This window comes from Rhincodon typus, chromosome 30 (genome assembly GCF_021869965.1).
Source record: "Rhincodon typus isolate 14 chromosome 30, sRhiTyp1.1, whole genome shotgun sequence".
Taxonomy (NCBI): domain Eukaryota; kingdom Metazoa; phylum Chordata; class Chondrichthyes; order Orectolobiformes; family Rhincodontidae; genus Rhincodon; species Rhincodon typus.
The window spans coordinates 27,042,415-27,061,805 of NC_063361.1; the positions used below are offsets into that span (position 1 = coordinate 27,042,415).

The following is a 19,391-nucleotide window of genomic DNA, read 5'->3' on the forward strand; positions in this document are numbered from 1 at the left end:
AGGAGTAATATTGGACTCTAAACGTTAACTCTATTTCTCTGTCTTCAGATTCTGCCTGATTCAGTCCTGACTCAGTGACTCCATGCAGCACCTATTTCACAGCTGCTTGGTGAAGTACCAAGTGTAAAAGTAGAAATGTTTCCCACTTTTCAGAGCACACCATGTGTTCCACATAATTACAGTGTAAACAAGGGTAGAAACACTAGTCAAACACTATTGTCGCAATGTTATGACTCCATAGTAATAGAAAGATGAAAGGAACTCACCGCATTTCCAAACCAGCTGGTTTCTTTACTCGATCCTGGTGGTCCAGGTAATCCAGGTGACCCAGGTAATCCAGGTCGTCCGAGTAATCCTGCTGGTCCAGGGGGTCCCTCAGGGCCAGCTGGACCTATGGGACCTGGTGCTCCATCTTTTCCAGATAGCCCGGGTTGGCCTGGGATCCCCTGCTCCCCCTGCAGGAAAAATACATTCATCAAGTAAAGGGACAACACTGCTGGATGAAATTTATCTTGTGGAATGCAGGAGACCCAGGCAAAGCTGTTTGTCTGATGAAATTCCACACACAAAGTATGGTATATGCTTGGAACCCTCTTCCACAAATGGCAGTGGATGCTAGATCAGTTGTTAATTTTAAATCTGAGACAGATAAAGTTTTGTTAAGCAAAGGTATTAAGGGATATGAGCCAAAGGCAGGTCGGCAGAGTTAGGCCACAGATCAGCTGTGATCTCATTGAATGGCAAAACAAGCTCCAGGGGCTGAATGGCCCACTCCTGTTCCTATGTTTTTAAAAGTTGCTAATCTGAGGGGAAGTGAGGTGCAGCCTCATATACTTCCCATTGGTCGTAATTCAAGTTGCGTTTACAAAGATCTCTGCAGATATGCTTTCACAGGAAACATCTCTGCTCTGTCTGCCATTGAAGAACAGGAAACAGGAGCATCCTCACATTAAAAACTTTGACAAAAAAAAAGTTGGTAATTCTCAAGAGAGACACCAAGTGACAGAGGTTTTTTTTAATAAGAATCCTGGATTCCAGCTGGATAGGAGTTATACTGTAACCCCAGTGCAACGTCTCAGATGATAAACAAATGCTGGAAATATTCATCATGTTAGGGCAGCATCTGTAGAGATGTTTCATCTGAAGGAAGACCATGGACCTGAAACAGAGCTAAAGCTTTGGAGTCAAATATGAATTTTCTTTGGAAGGAGTAATATTGGACTCTAAACGTTAACTCTATTTCTCTGTCTTCAAATTCTGCCTGACCTGCCAAGTGTGTGCAGCAATTTCAGTTTTTAATTTCAGATTTTTAGCATCCACAACATGCTGTTTTTCAATCTGGTTTGTTTTAGGTAACTGGATGTCAGATCAGTGGCTTGAAACCAGGATAATGCTGCCACTTCGCAGAACATGCAAAATTGAAGATGGCTCTTGTTGACTGGAAAATGTCAGTTTAACAGAATAAAAATGTTTCTCACTTAGTTCTCACAGTTCTTTAGCTATAGATGTTTCCTAAACAGATTAAAGTAGAAATTATTCTGGCTTCTTTCAATTTGATCTGATATTTTATCTCTCACACCCCTCTCCAATCTCACTGAAGCCTGGTTACAGACATTGAAGTCAAAGGCTCTCCAATTTGCAAAGCTTTGTAAGATGTCAAGTGAACAGTATTAGCCATATAGGTGGGGAGGCATTGCATTTCTGTTAGTAGTAATCCAGATAACTGAATTGTGATCTAAAAACATGAGCTCAAAAGTCCGCCAAGGAAGCTGAAGGAATTTCAATTTGGTTGATTGAATAAGAAGCTCGTTTCAGTAACGACAATGTTGAAATTATTGGATTGTCGCAGTTCAGCTTGTGATCTGCAAGGGTAGGAAATCTGCCTTCCTTACACAGCCTGGCCCATACGTGACTCCAGACCCACAACAATGTGGTTGAATCTTAACTGAGGAGATCTAGCAAACCACTCAGCTGCCTTCCAGAAGATGACTCACCACCATCTCCTCCAGGGCAATTCAGGATGGATAATAAATACTAGCCCTGCCAATGACCCCCGCATCTTGTGAACCACTACAACTCTAGGCTGAGCAATTGTTCCCATCACCCATTGTAGCTCCATGTTGCCTTGTCCTTTCGGTTGTTCTGCTTTTTATTTATTAGCTCTTCCAGTACTGAGTAAGTCAACCATAATCACTTTACAAAGTGAAACTGTTGTGAAGCCAATTCATTATTGCAGATCATCAAGTATTTGTGTTGGCTATTGATGGTTCATTAGGACTCCACAAAGCCTGTTGACAATTTTTACAGAAATTCAAACAGCAATATTAATGGGGTGATGAAATAAGAAAAACGTGACCAACCAGAAGTTCCTGTGAACAACAACTTTAAAATGATTGAATCCTGAATAATATGACGTATTGGGTAGAACATGTCCTGGAAATGTTAGCATCAGGAGAAAATGCTGCAAGTTAACATTCACTGACTTCCAATCCCGATTGACAAAATCTCATCCATATAGTGTTCAATGTTCAATCATTTCCATACCTTTGGCCCTGGAGGTCCAGGGGACACAGGACAGACACAAGGATCAACTTTATCCTGGAAGAGAATGCATGAAAATAAATTTCAGAAGGCAGAGATCATCCATTCAGTACACCACTAGCAAGTGAAAGCTGCACTGATATTTGTCATTTTCATAAGTTTGATGGTAAAATGGGCAAGATAAAATGAATTCTGCCAACTCAAAGGAAAGGAAAAATCTAACAAATTCCAGCTTGGATCATTGCTCTGATTATTATGTTAGACCATGCTAAATTGCTTATACAGTGTCCAGGGATGTGCAGGCCAGGTGCATTAGCCATGGGAAAGGCAGTGTTACAGGGATAGGGTAGAGGGGATGGGTCTGGGTGGGATGCTCTTCAGAGGGTTGGTATGGACTCAATGGGCCTGCTTCCACACTGTAGGGATCCTGTGATTGGAGAGATGGCAAGTTGAGACCCTCAAGTGGCCAATAAGTGTGTAAATTGGTGGCAGGTCATGCAAGTCCCCAGTGGACCTTCTCACTCTGAACTGAGGGGGTGAGAAGGGGCCAAATATTTCTCCAGTGCCAACTTGCCCAATTGTTTCCCTTTCTCAGCACCTTCTGGGTTGGCAAAATTCTGTCCTCTGTTTCTTTAAGCCCCTGTTACCTCTGGTTTTCTCTCCCAGATACTGACAGAACTGCTGAGTATTTCCATGTAGCACTTCTAGTTTACGTTGTCTGAAGTCTCGACTGGAATGGCATCAATGATCAAAAGAAACTAATGGTGAAGGGTAAATTGGGAATTTTGGGGGAGAAAGTAGATCTCTACTCAATGCTACATTTTAGGCCTCAGAGGTATGCAAATATCACCAGGCTGTGTGTGTGTGTGTGTGTGTGTGTGTGTGTTTGTGTGTGTGTTTGTGTGTGGGTGGGTGTCTGTGTGTGTGTGTTTGTGTGAGTGTCTGTGTGTGTGTTTGTGTGTGTCTGTTTGTGTGTGTGTGTGTGTATGGGTGGGTGTTTGTGTGTGTGTTTGTGTGTGTGTGTGTGTGAGAGTGTGTGTGAGTGTGTGTGGGTGTTTGTGTGTGTGTGGGTGTTTGTGGGTGTTTGTGTGTGGGTGTTTGTGTGTATGTGGGTGTCTGTGTGCATGGGTGTTTGTGTGTGTTTATTTGTGTGTTTGTGTGTCTGTGTGTTTGTTTGTGTGTGTGTGTGTGTAAGAGAGAGAGATTTATTTGCAATAGCTTGAAATCTCTGCTCAACGTTTACACCAGCTGACCTGCAGTTTAGGTAATTTTTCTAAGTGACCATATCCAGGCTTAATTAATCACACACAGAGAACAGGGACCAGATTCTTATAATTAAACATCCATCAGTTGAAGAAAAGTAGAAAGAACTGCGGATGCTGCAAATCAGAAACAAAAACAAAAATTGCTAGAAAAGCTCAGCAGGACTAGCAGCATCTATGGAGAGAAAATAGAGCTACCTTTCTCTGAGGAATGGTCACTTCACCCGAAATGTTAACTCTGATTTCTCACCACAGATGCTGCCAGCCTGCTGAGCTTTTCCAGCAAGTTTTGTTTTTGTTTTAATTATTGGAACCCTTCACCACATAACAAGTTAACCCATTGACAGTTTAATGTGGTGGGTGAGATTTACCAACATACAACATTCTGAACAATTCTCTACTTTAATTCACCTTGTCTCCTTTTGACAATGGCCAGGACTCTTCAATCTCAGGCTTGATGTCAATGCCTTCTTTCACATCTATCATCAAATAAATCATTTTAGCGATTTTTGAATTATTTAATATTTTTCATCAGTCTGTTCAGACATGTTATGACACCTCTGGAGCAGATGAGATCTGAACACAGGCCTCCTGGCTCAGAGGTAGGGACACTACCACATCACTTCTAGAACCCTTTGCTTTTGATTATTAATCATGAATTTTGTAGCTAAATCCACTGATATCTATTTGCACACATTCAGTTTGCTATGCCACAATTTTTCTCAATCAACATTACATGTAGCACACTTTTTTTTAGGAAAGCAAATTGATCCTCGGGTTGTGGGGATCTCTGGGGCAGGCTGACATTTATTGCCCAGAAATGGTCATAGTGGTGGGTCTACTTCTTTAAGCATTACCCTCTGTTTAGTAAAGATACTCTCACACAACGTTGTTAGGCAGAGCCCAATACCACTTTAGTGTTGCCAAGTGGCTTGCAAGGCCATTTCACTGAATGCTTGAGAGTCAACGATGTTGGTCTGTGACTGGAGCCCACATAGGCCAGTCAAGGTACAGATGTCAGGTTTGCTTCCCTAAAGGATATTCACTGTATTTTTTTCTTTAAAAAAACCAAAACGCAACAGCTTCATGGTAAGGTGCAGGAAGAGAATTCAAGAGCTTGCACCTGAAATTGCAACGTGCAGTGACGCTGGAGCGGTGAAAATTGAGGATTCACAAGAGGAAAGAATGGGAGGAACACCGAGATTTTGGAAAGTTATGATACTGAAGAAGGTTATGGATATATAGGCGAGGGACAAGGGCTTAGAGGAGCTTGACAACAAAGATGAGAATTTTAAAATCAAAGTGTTCCTGGCTTGGGATCTTGTCTAGGTCATTGAGCATGGTAGTGATGGGTGTTTGGATCTTGATGAGATTAATGGGCAGAAGAGATTTATATGAGTTCAAGCTTATAGATAGTGTAGGTGAGAGACCAACCAGATAAGCATTGGAATAGTCAAGTCTGAAAGTGACAGGAGCTTGAATGAGGGTTTCAGCAACAGATGAGGTTGAGATGGAGATGGGAAATGTTAGGAAGGGGAAAGGCTTGACAATGGAGAGGATATGGGCTTGGACATACAGCTCAGGGAGAAAAAGCACACTAATGTTCAGTGCTCGATAGTGGCTGGGTAGAGGAAGACTAGGGGACAGATCTTGTGGCAGGAACCACCTACAATGAAGAGGTGGGTAAAGTGGTTAAGAAGGCATATGGTATACTTGCCTTTATTCATCAAGGCATACCATTTAAGAGTAGGGAGGTTGTACTGGAACTGTGTAAAACATTAGCTAGGCCACAGCTAGAGTATTGTGTGCAGTTCTAGAATCCACATTATAGGAGGGACGTGATTGCACGGGATAGGGTATAGAGGAGATTCAGCAGGATGTTGCCTGGGCTAGAGAGTTTCAGTTATGAAGAGAGATTGGACAGCCTGGGGTTGTTTTCCTTCAAGCAGAGGACATTGAGAGGGGACATGATTGAGATGCACAAAATGATAAGGGGCGAAGGTAGGGTATATAGGAAGAAACATTTCCCCTTGATGGAGGGGTCAATGACTGGGGGAACAATTTAAAGCGGGGGCAGAAGGTTTAGTGAAGAGGTGAGGAATAACCTTTTCACCCAGAGGGTGGTGGGAATCTGGAACACACTGCTGTAAGGGTGGTAGAAGCAAAAACCCTCATAACATTTAAGAAGTTTTCCGATGTGCACTTTAGATGCCAAAGTATATAGGCTATTGGCCAAATGGGATTAGAATAGCTAGGTAGTTGTTTTTGACCAGTGTGATGCAATGGGCCATGCTGTAGATCTCTATGACTCTATGACAACGACTTTGGGCTTCCCAATATTACTCTTTGCAGGTTTTAAGCCCATCTAAATGCAGATGTCACTCAAACAGTGTGAAAACTCAAAGACTATGCCAGGGGATTGAGGGTGAAGGGGATTTGGGTCATAGAATCCGTACAGTTTGGAAACAGGCCATTCAGCCTAACAAGTCCACACCACCCCCCTGAAGACCATCCCACCCAGACCCTTTATTTCCCATGTCTAACCCGCCTAACCTAAATCTCCCTGGGCACTATGGACAATTTAGCATAGCCAGTCCACCTACCCCGCACATCTTTGGACTGTGGGAGGAAACTGGAGCACCCGGAGGAAACCCACGCAGACACGGGGAGAATGTGCAAACTCCACACAGACAGTCGCCTGAGGCTGGAATCAAACCCGGGTCCCTGGCGCTGTGAGGCAGCTGTGCTAACCACTGAGCCACAGTGCCACCTCTAATTGCCAGTTCTCACGTGTTATCTAAATGGCTTTTGGTCAAATAACTCATGTTTGAATACAGCCATTAGTTTGTAGAGGGTGACTGAGCATTTTGCATTCAGGAAATTAGTTCAAACATTCATGAGAAAAATAATCAATTTACATCCAATTTGGCTGAAGAATTGGGCTAATGATATTAGTCAAGTCGCCAGGAGAACTCTCTGCTATGTCTGCTTGTTGAAACTCTTTTGTTGTGTGCCATTGTGTAAGCCGTAGTGAATGGTTTTGGAGAAGGTGGACCTTCTGTACACTGCCTGTCCCTTTGGTTGCGAGATGCCCCATCTACCGGCTTTAATCACACTGAGCTGCTCCTGGCTCTGACAAGCAGCAAAAAGACTCCACTTCACAAACTGGAAGCACGAGCTGGTTAGACTGACGTCTGCTTCCCACCATGGAGCTTCTCAAGTCTTCCATGGTTTAACGAGATCATGGCTCACCTCGATCCAGCCCCATAGACCTGCCATTGTCCCATGTCCCTTAATTAATGTATCCATTAGCAAAATTCAATCAATCTCTGATTCAAAATTAACATTGATCTACTGTCAATCACTATTTTGGAAGAGAATTTTGATCGTCGGCCACCCTTAGTGTGTCAAACTGTTTCTCCATTTAGCTCCTGAAAGGTTCTGGGCCGAATTTTTAGACTATTCCCCGAGTCCAAGGGCTGCATTTTATAGTTGGGGAATGAACAGTTCACTCTCCTCCCTGCATCCCAGGAAAGAAATTCAGCACCAAGTCCTACCCCACGACCATAATGCTTCATCAGTGAGCGGAAGTGGTGGTGAACAGGATTTTGCCCCTCACAGGGAGGGAGCCCTCAAGAGCAGACAGTCAATCAGATGGGCCAGCGGCACTACAGCTCAGTATTGGGCACTGCCAGGACTGCAGGAAGGAGCCCAAAGAAGATCATGACTGCCCCAGAAAGACATGTCCTGAGGTATTATAAGGGAAAAGGATCCCAGAGCCCAGGGGATGGAGGGGGAGTAGGTGGAGGAAACACAGGTTTTGGAGGGCCTCGCAGAACAAGTGGAAGGTTGGTGGGGGTGACAGGTGGCATTACGAGTCGTCTCCTCCCTCCACCAAGGTCCTTCAGTTCCAATGAAGGGTCATCCAGGTCTTGAAACATTAACTCTGTTTCTCTATCCTCAGACACTGCCACACCAGCTGAGTTTCTCCAGCTATTTCTGTTTTCATCTCAGATCTTCAGCAGCTGCTGCATTTTGCTTTTATTTATTAAAGCGTTTGATGTCACAGGGCCCCCTTGGCAGCCAAGTTCTGTTGTTTTTTGGTTAAAACGAATTGATGGCTTTTCAATATGGAGCAAATACCCAGCTGTGGTTCTGCCATGATCATTCACAAATTAGCAGGTCATCTCAAATAAAGTTGGTCTGTTCCAACCTGCTTCATATCTAACTACAAGAAACTCTGAATGATGGTATCCTAATTCACATGAAATGCCCTCAGGAATGTTAAACTGTGTGGATCTCAGCAGGAAGGGCCATGCTTATGGAGTCTTTATATACTGCTACTAATAGCCTGGAAGCTAAGTATCACCTTGAGATGGTTTCCTCTGGACTAAGGCTGTAGTCTGCTTGGGTCTAGTACATTCATTCCCATTTTCTGTTACCACTACTGTTGTTTGTGGATATGGCATTTCAAAGAAAGTCTAGAAAGAGTGGTTTCAACAGTATTCATCCCAAAAAGCTCAAGGAGACTGTTCTCTACTGGTTGTTCGCACAATGAGTTAAAGGAGCAAGGAGGTAATAGGTCACAGTCAGAGTATTGTGCACAGTTCTGGTCACCACACTATGGGAAGGATGCAATTACATTAGAGAGGGTGGAGAAGAGATTTACCAGGATGTTGCTTGGGCTGGAGCGATTCAGCTATGAACAGAGACTAGTTAGGCTTGAGTTTTTTGTCTTTGCGCAGAGAAGGCTGAGGGGGGGTAAAATTGATGTGTCCAACATTCTGAGGGGCATTGACAAGGTAAATAGGGAGAACCTTTCCCCTTAGTAGAGGAGTTAATAACCAGGTGGAACAGATTTAAGGTGAGGATCAGGAGGTTCAGGAGGGAATTGAAGAATTCCTTTTTCACCCAGAGGGTTGTAGGTAACTGGAACTCACTGCCTAAAAGAATGGGAGAAGCAGGAAACCTCAACGCACTTAGGGACTGTTTAGACGAGCACTTGAAATGCGATAGCATACAAGGCCATGAGTCAAATGCTGGCAAATAGGATTTGCATAGATTGATGTTTGATGACCAGCACAACATGATGGGCTGAAGGGCCTCTTTCTATGACTTGAAATATCAACTGCTGCAGGACCATCAACTCAGTGAAAGACACATTTTGGTCTGTCTCAAATATGTTAGCCTTTGAGTGCCAAGAGCTAGTGATAATTGATTATTACAAACTGGCACATTCCAAAGTCCAAGATTATAGCCTAGGGAGAAACTAAAGCTTGGGGCAGCCACCATAGAGGCTCAGTGGGGACAGGCTACAGTCTGAGGTCTTCCTAATTCTGCACACTGAGGGTCTGGAATTCGTATAAAACTGCTCAGGTTGTAATGTTGACATGAAAATATATTTTGATAATTTATGCTGCAAGTGAGCAGCCTCACAAGACATATGTACTACATGCTACAACAAAATACATTAAATTGTATTGCACTTTACATTATGCCAATTTTGAACTGCTACTAAATGTTATGAAAAAGTATAATAAAATATAGCCTTGATTCCATGTGAGATGTCTTAAGTGTAGGTTGTTTGGAATCATTGCAGGGATGGTGTTCACCTAAAATATCCAGTTTGACAGGAGCACTTGTAATAGTCTCCTCCCCAGAGCCTAACATGGATTTCTGGTCTGGAGTTGCTTCTGGTTGGTCAGGAAGTTTCTACAAAAAAATGTAGAAGACAAATTTCATGAAACAGCAAATAGGGACTTCAACATACAACAAAGAGATTGTTAAATGCAAACATTAGAATTGCTGACATTTCATTCATCACATGTCAATAATTTATTGTGCATGACAAAGTTTTGAGCGATTCTGAGCAGTGCAATCATAAGTTACATACTTATTAAACTAATCCCTGTCCTCTGGGTCATGTGTATATTTATATGTTACAACTGAGGAACATTTACCATACACATTGCAAAAGCCATTGAACTATTATAACTTGTTTCTTGCACAGACTGCTTTGAATATGACTCACTAAACCCCTCCTACAAGTGTCCTCCAAACACAAGCCCTCTACTATCTCGAGGGACAAGCACAGCAGATGCATTGGAACACAACCACCTACAAGTTCCCCTCTCAGCCACACATCTCCTTGATTTGGAAATCTATTATACTTCCACTTCTGTTGCTGGGCAAAAATCCTGGAATTCCTTAACAGCATTGTGAGTACACCAATGTCTTTCTAGTCAAGGATTAGAAAGCCAAGATTTAACCTTTCTAGTCAAGGCATTATGCCTACTTGCATTCAGTAAAACTCCCACCATGCTGGTTACCTGTTCCTCATATGTGTAAATCTAGTCAAATACTCACCAGATTTACCCCCTAGCTAACATAAAACAATCACCCTCTCCCCAGTTCCATCTAGTCTCAGAAAAGACCATACCAGATGATAATAACCACCATCTTCACTAGTGCAATTAAATTCCTCTTGTGGTGCAGTGAAAGTGTCCCTTCCTCTGAGCCAGGAGGTCCAGACTCAAGTCTCAGCTACTCCTGAGGTATGTTGTAATGTTTAGGATGGTTAGGAGATACTTGAGTGCAATAAAGCTGAGCAATAAATATTGGCTTCACATTGCAAGAAGGAAATAAACAAACACCCTGTCCCTTACTCCATTAACCTCCCGAATAAACTTCACTTCCAGAGAATGAGGTGATGGATATCATTTTCTGGAATTGTTGTACTTTATACTGTAGAAGGAGACAATTCAATTCATCAAGATTGCTCCCAATTTCCTCTAAGGCATTTATTACTTTTGTTGAGGTGCAGTTTGCCTTTTAGAAATCCTGAATAGTTGACTTTCATCAATGCATATCTTTGTAGGGTTGTGTTAACTTTGTTCCATATTATATCCTTTAGAAACCTACCCCAAGCAGTATTAGTTTGACTGTTCTACAGTTATCTGATATATTCTTTTTTTCTTTTTTGGTACTGGGATACTGGCATCCTCCTAATCCTTCTTATAATGTTAGTGGAAACTCCATTAGCCTTTGGAAGGTTCATAATTCCAGTTAAGATTTCAGAAAATCCACAGTATAATAAAACAACAAATGCTTTCAGAAACAGGTGTGAATCATGGGTTCAAGTTGTCTGAATTTCTGTCTAGATTGCTTTATGATATTTGAATCTGAAAGTGCTGCCCTTCACAGGAGAAATAAAAAAATGGTTTGATTGGAAGTTTTATAATAAGCAATCTTTGTCATGAATTTACAAACTCTGCGGTTTAGTTTTGTCAAAATGAAAGATAACTTGTTGTATTTTGTACTTGGGAAGAAGGCAGGAGGTGGAGGGAGGGCAGACATGTCACCATTAGCTACAGTAACCAGGAATCAGCTTTTTTGTCCACATTTAATAACCAAGAACAAATGGGTAGAATTACAAAGGTTGGAATGTAATCAGACACAGATACCTTATCAATGTTTAACACAATTCAGTGGAATAGTCTAAGTTATTTAGAAAAGCCAGATGAGCAAACACCGTCAAATTCCTATACAGACGGCATGATGGCTCAGTGGTTAACACTGCTGCCTCACAGCACCAGGGACCTGGATATGATTTCTCCCTCGGAAGACTGACTGTATGGAGTTTGCACGTTCTCTCCACGTCCGTGTGGGTTTCCTCCCATCGTCCAAAGATGTGGAGGTTAGGTGGGTTGGTCATGCTAAATTGCCCATAGTGTCCAGGGATGTGTAGGCTAGGTGGATGGATTAGCCATGGGAAATACTGGGGTTACAGGGATGGCGTAGTTCTGGGTAGGAGGCTCTTCGGAGGGTGGGTGTGGACTTGATGGGCCAAATAGGCTGCTTCCACACTGTAATCTCTATGATGATTAAATGGTCAGTTACTCCACTCATTGAGTTAATGCGCTGCCTCTGTAGGAACTAAGTCTTAAAGACCAGTAAACTTTCAATCTCAAAGGCCCATCAATGTTGCGCTTGCTGCAACAATTTGTTGTGGTCCTAAATTAGTTGTCGAAAAATAACCTGGTGTTTGTTATTCCTGGTTGCTCTAGACTGAAGTCAGGGAGAGGAGGGTTCAGCTTAATTCTGAATTTCCCCTGCTTTATCAAACAGCCCATTGACACAAGGGGTTGGAGCTCATGTTGCAAATGTTGCCTCAATGGAATGTGTATGTGTGCATGCTCCAGTTGTCATTAAGAGCATCTGGTTTCCATTCAGCAGGGGCCAGTTTGTGCAAAGGACAAGTCGTTTGCGCTTATGCTGCACTGAGTGTTGGGAGTCAGCCCGCATGGAAGATGAACCAGGTCCTGAACCTTGCTTTGCATTACGTGTGTTTATCTGGCCGACTCTCATCAAAGTGGAGGAAGACCACACAGATGACATCGGAAAACCAGAGAATTTCAGCAGGTGTAGCAGTACAATTGTCAAGCTTCAATCTTCCTGTTTCAATCCATGTGTGTGATTGTTGTTTTATGAGGTTACTACTGCGTAAAGTCCAAAAACTTTGAATACGGATGGAATATGAACATCCCTGTGCTCATTGACTTACACTGACTCTCAGTCAAGTGACATTTGCTTTTTAAAGCTGTCATTTTTGATTTTAAACCCATCCCAGGCCTGGTCCCTCCATCTCTCTGGCCTACACCCCTCTGAGATATCTGTACACCACTGGTTGTGAGCTCTTAAGCGTCCCTGACTTTAATTGATCTACCATCGGAAACCCCTTCCTACACCATCTTTCCCTCTCTGAGTTATATTCTGCTGTTTTCCAGTAGGTTCCTCCATTTTCCCACTGAACATTCAGGGCCAAAAAATATTATTCAAGCCGTGCTGACATTAAAATTACAGCAATGTTCATTCAAGTCTTATCAAGTGATATTCAAAAAGTTATAATGGTTAAAAAGTCTTTAAAATATGTTGGCCATACTATGTATTCTCCACTTACCGGTTGTAATGTGGTGATCTGAATGTTTGGATCCACAGTCTCCATCGTACCAGAAACCTGTTGGTGGAAAAGGTACCAAATAATCAAATCTGATCAAAAGAGAAACTGCACAATTCCCTCTACTAACTGTCTCAACAAGATCTCAGCTGGAGTATTGTGTACAGTTCTGGGTGCCACATTGCAGGAAGGGTGTGGATGCGTTGGAGAGAGTGCAGAAAAGATTCACAAGAATGTTTCCATGGATGGGAAACTTCAGTTACGAAGATAGATTGGTGAATTTGGGACTGTTCCCCTTGGAGTGAAGATGGCTAACAGGAGATTTGATAGTTTTCAAAATCGAGTGCAGTCTGGCTAGAGTAGATAGAGAGAAATTGTTCCCACTCCTAAAAGCATTAAGAATGAAAGGGCACAGATTTAAAGTGATTTGAAAAAGTAGCAAATGTGATGTGAGAGAAACATTTTTTGCACGAGTGGACTGGGTATGGAATGTACTATCTGGAACTGTGTTGGAAGCAGAGTCATAGAGCTATACAGCACAGAAACAGAACCTTCGGACCAATTTGTCCCATCTGATCAGACATCCCAATCTGACCTAGTCCCATTTGCCAGTATTTGGCCCGTATCCCTCCATAACCTTCCTATTCATATACCCATCCAGGTGCCTAATTTTATGCCATGTAGTTTTGGACTCTCCCACCCTGGGGAAAAAACATTGACTATTCACTTTATCCATGCCTCTCATGATTTTATAAACCTCTATAAGGTCACCCCTCAGTCTCCAATGCGTCAGAGAAAAAAGCTCCAGCCTATTCAGTCCCTCACTAATGCTCAAACCCTCCAGGCCCAGCAGCATCCTTGTACATCTTTTTGCACTCTCTCAAGTTTAACAACATCATTCTTATCGAAGATCAACCAGAATTGAACTCAGTATTCCAAAAGTGGCCTAAGCAATATCCTGTACAGCTGCAACATGACCCCCCAGGTCCTACACTCAGTGTTATGACCAATGAAGGCAAGAGTGCCAAACATCTTCTACACCATCCTGTCTACCTGTGACTCCACTTTCGAGGAACTTACAAGCATCTGCACCCCTAGGTCTCTTTGTTCAACAACACTCCCCAGGGCCCTTACATTAACTGTGTAAGTCCTGCTCAGGTTTGCAATTGAAGCATTTGAGAGGGCATTAAAGGATTATTTGAACTGAAGTAATGTACAAGGTTCCTGTACAATGGAGAAAAGGCAGCAGAACGGCACTAAGTCATGGTGCTCCTTTTGAGAGCCAGCACAGATATAAAGGTCCAAATGGCCTTGTTCTGTGCCATAATGCTTCTACAATCCTGTCTGATGAAAAATACACTGGTCATGACTCTAGGTCGAGTGTTTTCACAAGTTTTATTTACTGGGACTCATACCTGTATTCAGTGTATATTACTGTCCTGCAGTATTGCACTAAACATCAAGATGTACAAATAAAACAATGCAGTTCCCAGGCTCAGAGCAATTGCTTTCTACTCTTTAGGTTACCTGTGTGTGTGTATTTTGTTACATTTGGTTATGAGGGTGACTTATGCAAGTTGAACAGGGCAAACATTGCATGGAAGCTCCCATAAAAGTGGGAGCAAGTTATTTTAGAATTTATTTGCTGTCAGCTCCATGTGGTTGTCCATTACCCAATGTGTCCCACCATTCCTTAACGTGTAGATGCCGGTGTTAGACTGGGGTGGACAAGGTCAAAAATCACACAACACCAGGTTATAGTCCAACAGATAACAAAGTGTGGAGTTGGATGAACACAGCAGGCCAGGCAGCATCAGAGGAGCAGGAAGGCTGACATTTCGGGTCCGGACCCTTCTTCAGAAAATTTTCTGCAGCTCTACACCTTGTTGTCTCAGACTCCAGCATCGGCAGTTCCTACTATCTCTATAGTCCAACAGATTTACTTGAAAACACTAGTTTTCAGAGCCCCGCTCCTTCTTCAGGTGGCAGTGAGAGAGGTGGCATCAGACACAGAATTTATAAGCAAAAGATCAAAGGGCCATTGAACTGATGTGAATGTATTGAACAAACTGAAGATGGTTGTTAAATCTTTAATCAGTTAGAAAAGAGATGCAGGTTTTGATTGATTAATATGCAAATCCCAGAATTTCTTTCAAGTCGCTGTCCTGAGATAACTAAAGTCTTTATCAGTTCCCTCAATATACCGGAGGTAACATCTCAGGTCAGACAGTGCATTTTAGGTGTGAGGCCTTGTTTAGAATCTGGCTTTGTTTTACTTTGGAGTCAGACTGGTTTCATTTCCAAAGTAGGAATTTATAAAATGCCACATTGACTGACTGTCTACAAATTGTGTGCTTTTTGAACAAAATACAATGTATCTGCAATTACTAATCTGCAAATCTAAATTCACCCCATAGATTTATATGTGCCTGTGTGTGTGTGAGGGAAGGAGAGAGAGAGAGAATTTGTTTGTGTGTGTGTGTGTGTGTGTGTGTGCGCGCGTGTGTACGTGCGTGTGTGTGCACATGCGTGTGTTGTGTGCACGTGCATGTGAATGCGTGTGTGTGTATGTATGTGAATGTGCGTGTGTGTGTGTGCATGTGAATGTGTGTGTCTGTGTTTCTGTGTGTGCGTGAATGTGTGTGTGTGCATGTGAATGTGTGTGTGCTTGTGTGTGTGTGTGTGTGTGTGTGTGTGACTGTATGTGTGTGTAAGAGAGTGTCTGTGTTTGAAGGAGGGTCGGTGTGTGTGTGTGTGTGTGTGAGAGTGTATTGTGTGATGGGGTCACCTGTAGTGCAACATGAACCCAAGATCCCGGTTCAGGCCGTCCTCATGGGTAGCGAACTTGGCTATCAGCCTCTGCTCGGCGACTCTGTGTTGTGTATCCCGAAGCCCACCTTGGAGGACGTTTACCCGAAGATCCGAGGCTGAATGCCCTTGACTGCTGAAGTGTTCCCCCACTGGGAGGGAACATCCCTGTCTGGTGAACATTGCGTGGTGTCCATTCATCTGTTGTTGTAGCGTCTGCATGTTTTCACCAATATAACAAGACTCGGGGCATCCTTGCCTGCAGCATTCCAGCATTCCCTAAACTGAGAGCCGGCCCTCACAAATGCTGAGGATTATAGGGATGGACTCTCTCTCTCTCTCTCTTTGATTTCCCCTGGCAGTTGAGAAGTTTGTCTTGGCACCATGTCCTCCTGAGAACAGGAACTGACCATTTTGATATGCCAATGACCTGCATGCTACTGGCCTTATCTAACATTTTGTTTGGTGAGAATTTACATGTCTGTGGGGACTGTTTCAAAACTCAGTTGTTTTTGGCCGAGGCAAATTCTATTGAAATAGCAGACTTGAGGAAATAAAAGTCCCAAAGTGCTTTACTAGGTCATTATAAAACAAAATATGACACCCAACCACATCAAGACTGATAAGATCCATGACTAAAAGTTTAGACAAAGGGGTAAGTTTTAAGATATGTCTTAGAGAAGGAAAGACAATGTAGAGAGGCAAGGTAGTGTGGTGGGGAATTGATAGACAGAAGCCAATACAAGGTTCTGTGGTCAAAAATCCTGCAATGCCCTTTATACCATTCTACAATTGTGAAATGCTGTTATTTGTTTGAGTAGCTAGTTAATGTTTTTCAGTGCTGATTAGCGTGATAGATTGAAATCAGTGAATGCCAACAACATAGATTTTGAGGATCAATCTTTCTGCTCTGCTTCGATTTGAGTAAACTGTAACCCCAACGTCAGATGGTTCTTACACAGCGGTACCCAAGTGAACTGTCCTTTTCCCAAACTATTCAGCTGTTAATTTCATTGTCAGTTCTGTGTCATCTATCATTAAGGAGCTGAGACTGGACCGGAGCCATTCTGGAGAGAAAGTGGCAAGATCAAAAATAGTTCTGCCAACTATCTGATACAAACCCAGCCATATTTCCATTTGAGCATCTATTTCCTATGAGAGACCAGTAGCTGGACAAAGCCAGATTTCAACTATTGATCAAGCTCTCTTTTAAAACAAATACTTTCACATCCCTAAAGTGAACCCCCTTGCTCTGATGTGTGACACAGAGAAGGGCAAAGTCCCAACCACTTTGCACCACTCAGTCTCTAACTGCGCAGTTCATACCTCTGGGTCATCTTCATCATCACCTTCAATCACCAAGTTATCATCACACATCATGTACTCCAGCTTCTCTGCATCCTCAGGGTTTGGTGTGATGGTCAATTGTTGAATGGCACCCTGGTAAAAAGCAAAGATGTGGCATTAGGGGCAAAGTAGTCAAGTAGGGATGGCATATGCAGATTGTGCTTAACTTTATATTTGGCCTCAGAAGGTCTGCACTTCAAGTCCCTTAGATCTGAATTCAGAATGTGAACTTTAATAAGTCATCAATGAAAAAGACACATTTATCTATGAAATGGACCGTCAGAAAGGGATTAGTGACAGCAAATTGAAGTGGGACATTGAATAAGAACCTGACGGAAAATCGGAAGGTGTGACAAGTGCTGGCTCGAGAACTTGCCAAATGGATCATAGCCTTTACCAGACCTGTACAGTTAAATCAAGGTATAATGCTAAAGGAGTTTCAAATGTGAACAACTTGCCTTTCAGAAATTTGTTTCTTAACAATAATTCCCATTCTTAAGGAGCATAGTTTTAGTTATGGTTTTTATTTGGACTTGCTAAACGTTTGTGCTTCAAATTTCACCATCCCTCCAGTTGAGAAACAAAATAGCTGCATTGGAAAAAACTCCAAACTATACCTCTGAGGCTGAGCTGATATTTCATTGAGTTGTATAGCACTGTAGAAAATTTACAGGGAAGCTGTAGTGCAGTGGGAATGCCACTAGATTGATAATCCAGTGATCCTAATGTTCTGGAGAGTCCCATCATGGCAGATGGTGAAATTTGAATTCAATTTTAAAACGTTGGAATTAAATACTAGCCTAATGGTGACCATTGTTGGAAAATTCCATCTGGTTGATTAATGGCCATTTGGGAAGGAAAGCTGCTGAGCTTACCTGGTCTGGCTTACATGTGCCTCCAGATCCATGGCAATGTTTGGTTTGATTTAGAATCATAGAATCCCTACAGTGTGGAAACAGGCCCTTCGGCCCAAGTCCACACCGACCCTCAGAGCATCCCACCCAGAACCCATCCCACTATACCACTCATCCCTGAACACTATGGGCAATTTAGCATTGCCAGTCCACCTAGCCTGCACATCTTTGGACTGTGGGAGGAAACCGGAGCACCCGGAGGAAACCCACGCAGACACGGGGAGAATGTGCAAACTCCACACAGACAGTTGGCTAAGGGTGGAATTGAACCCAGGTCCCTGGTACTGTGACGCAGCAGTACTAACCACTGAGCCACCGTGCCACCCATATTTGATTTGATAATGTCTATCACTGTCACATGTACCTACGTACAGCCCTCTGAAATAACCTAGCAAGCTACTTATTTCAAGGGCAATAGGGAATTGGCAATAAATCTAGGGAGGTGATGGCCTAGTGGTATTAATCCTGTGACCCAGACAATGCTCTGTGTACTAGGGTTCAAATCCTGCCTTGGTAAATGGTGGAATTTGAATGTAATAAAAAGTCTGGAATTAACATTCTGATGATGACCAAGAAACCATTGTCTATTGTCGGAAAATCCCATCTGGTTCACTAATGTCCTTTAGGGAAGGAAACTGCCATCCTTACCTGGTCTGGCCTACATGTGACTCCAGACCCACAGCAATGTGGTTGACTCTTAACTGTCCTCTGGGCAATAGATTTTGGCCGAACCAGTTATGCCCAAATCCTATGAATGATTACTTTTAAGAAAAAGAGTTTTAACCTTGCACTGTATGTTTGAACCAACCTTGACTATGTCAGCAGTGTAATTTTACCACCTGACATGAAGTAAATACAAGGGATTCTAAATATGTCCTAGAGCTTGTTTTCCCTTTTCTTCTAAAGTCTAAACATGGAGATTATTAAGTCCTTTGTTTTTGTCTCTTTGCTGTGTTGTAGTTTCCGAAAGTCAAACCTTTTATTTGGATGTATTGTCTGCAAAGCCATAGGTTGACAGAACAAAAGGTTCTGAAGAGTTTAAACACAGTATTGGAGAGAGCTGCTATTGTTACAACCACTGGCCGACTTGCAAACTGAATCATTCACTCAACCTTCAAAATTGCAATGTAAAACCGAACTAAGCCTAACCACTTGCTGTGTATATTTTTCTTCATATCACCTTACTATACATTGTCACCAACTAAATTCATGTTATAACGCAATAATCAATCAGTTCTTTTTTCTTGTGGGAACAGCGTAACTAGACACTATAATATTATATAGTCACCCTAAAATCGAATAGGAAATTTAGAAGAAATGCCTTCGTACAAAGAAGGGGGAGAATGTGAAAAGCACTTCCACAGAGAATAGTTGAGTGAAGAGATATTTAAGGGGAAACTAGACAAGTGTAGGAGGGAAGATGATTTTGAAAATAGATTTCGATGAGAGAAACCTCAAATGAATCAAATGGCCTGTCTTTGTGCCATATATCCTTTCCTATGCAATTCCATATGAGTTTCAGTATTGCCTGACACTCCATTCCCACAGCTATTTATGTCATGA

The 19,391-nt window shown here is 42.5% G+C and overlaps 1 protein-coding gene across 1 annotated transcript in view; it reads right to left on the minus strand.

The window, feature by feature from the left end:
- LOC109925039 (collagen alpha-1(XVIII) chain-like) overlaps positions 1 to 19,391 on the minus strand; it is a 70,784-nt gene that overhangs the window by 34,042 nt on the left and 17,351 nt on the right. The window contains exons 3-8 of the mRNA XM_048614688.1: positions 16,894 to 17,007; positions 12,763 to 12,819; positions 9,416 to 9,515; positions 4,215 to 4,282; positions 2,545 to 2,598; positions 267 to 455 (exon numbers count right to left, since the gene is read on the minus strand). Of these exons, the coding sequence (XP_048470645.1) occupies positions 267 to 455; positions 2,545 to 2,598; positions 4,215 to 4,282; positions 9,416 to 9,515; positions 12,763 to 12,819; positions 16,894 to 17,007 (582 nt within the window). The remainder of the gene's footprint in view (positions 1 to 266; positions 456 to 2,544; positions 2,599 to 4,214; positions 4,283 to 9,415; positions 9,516 to 12,762; positions 12,820 to 16,893; positions 17,008 to 19,391) is intronic.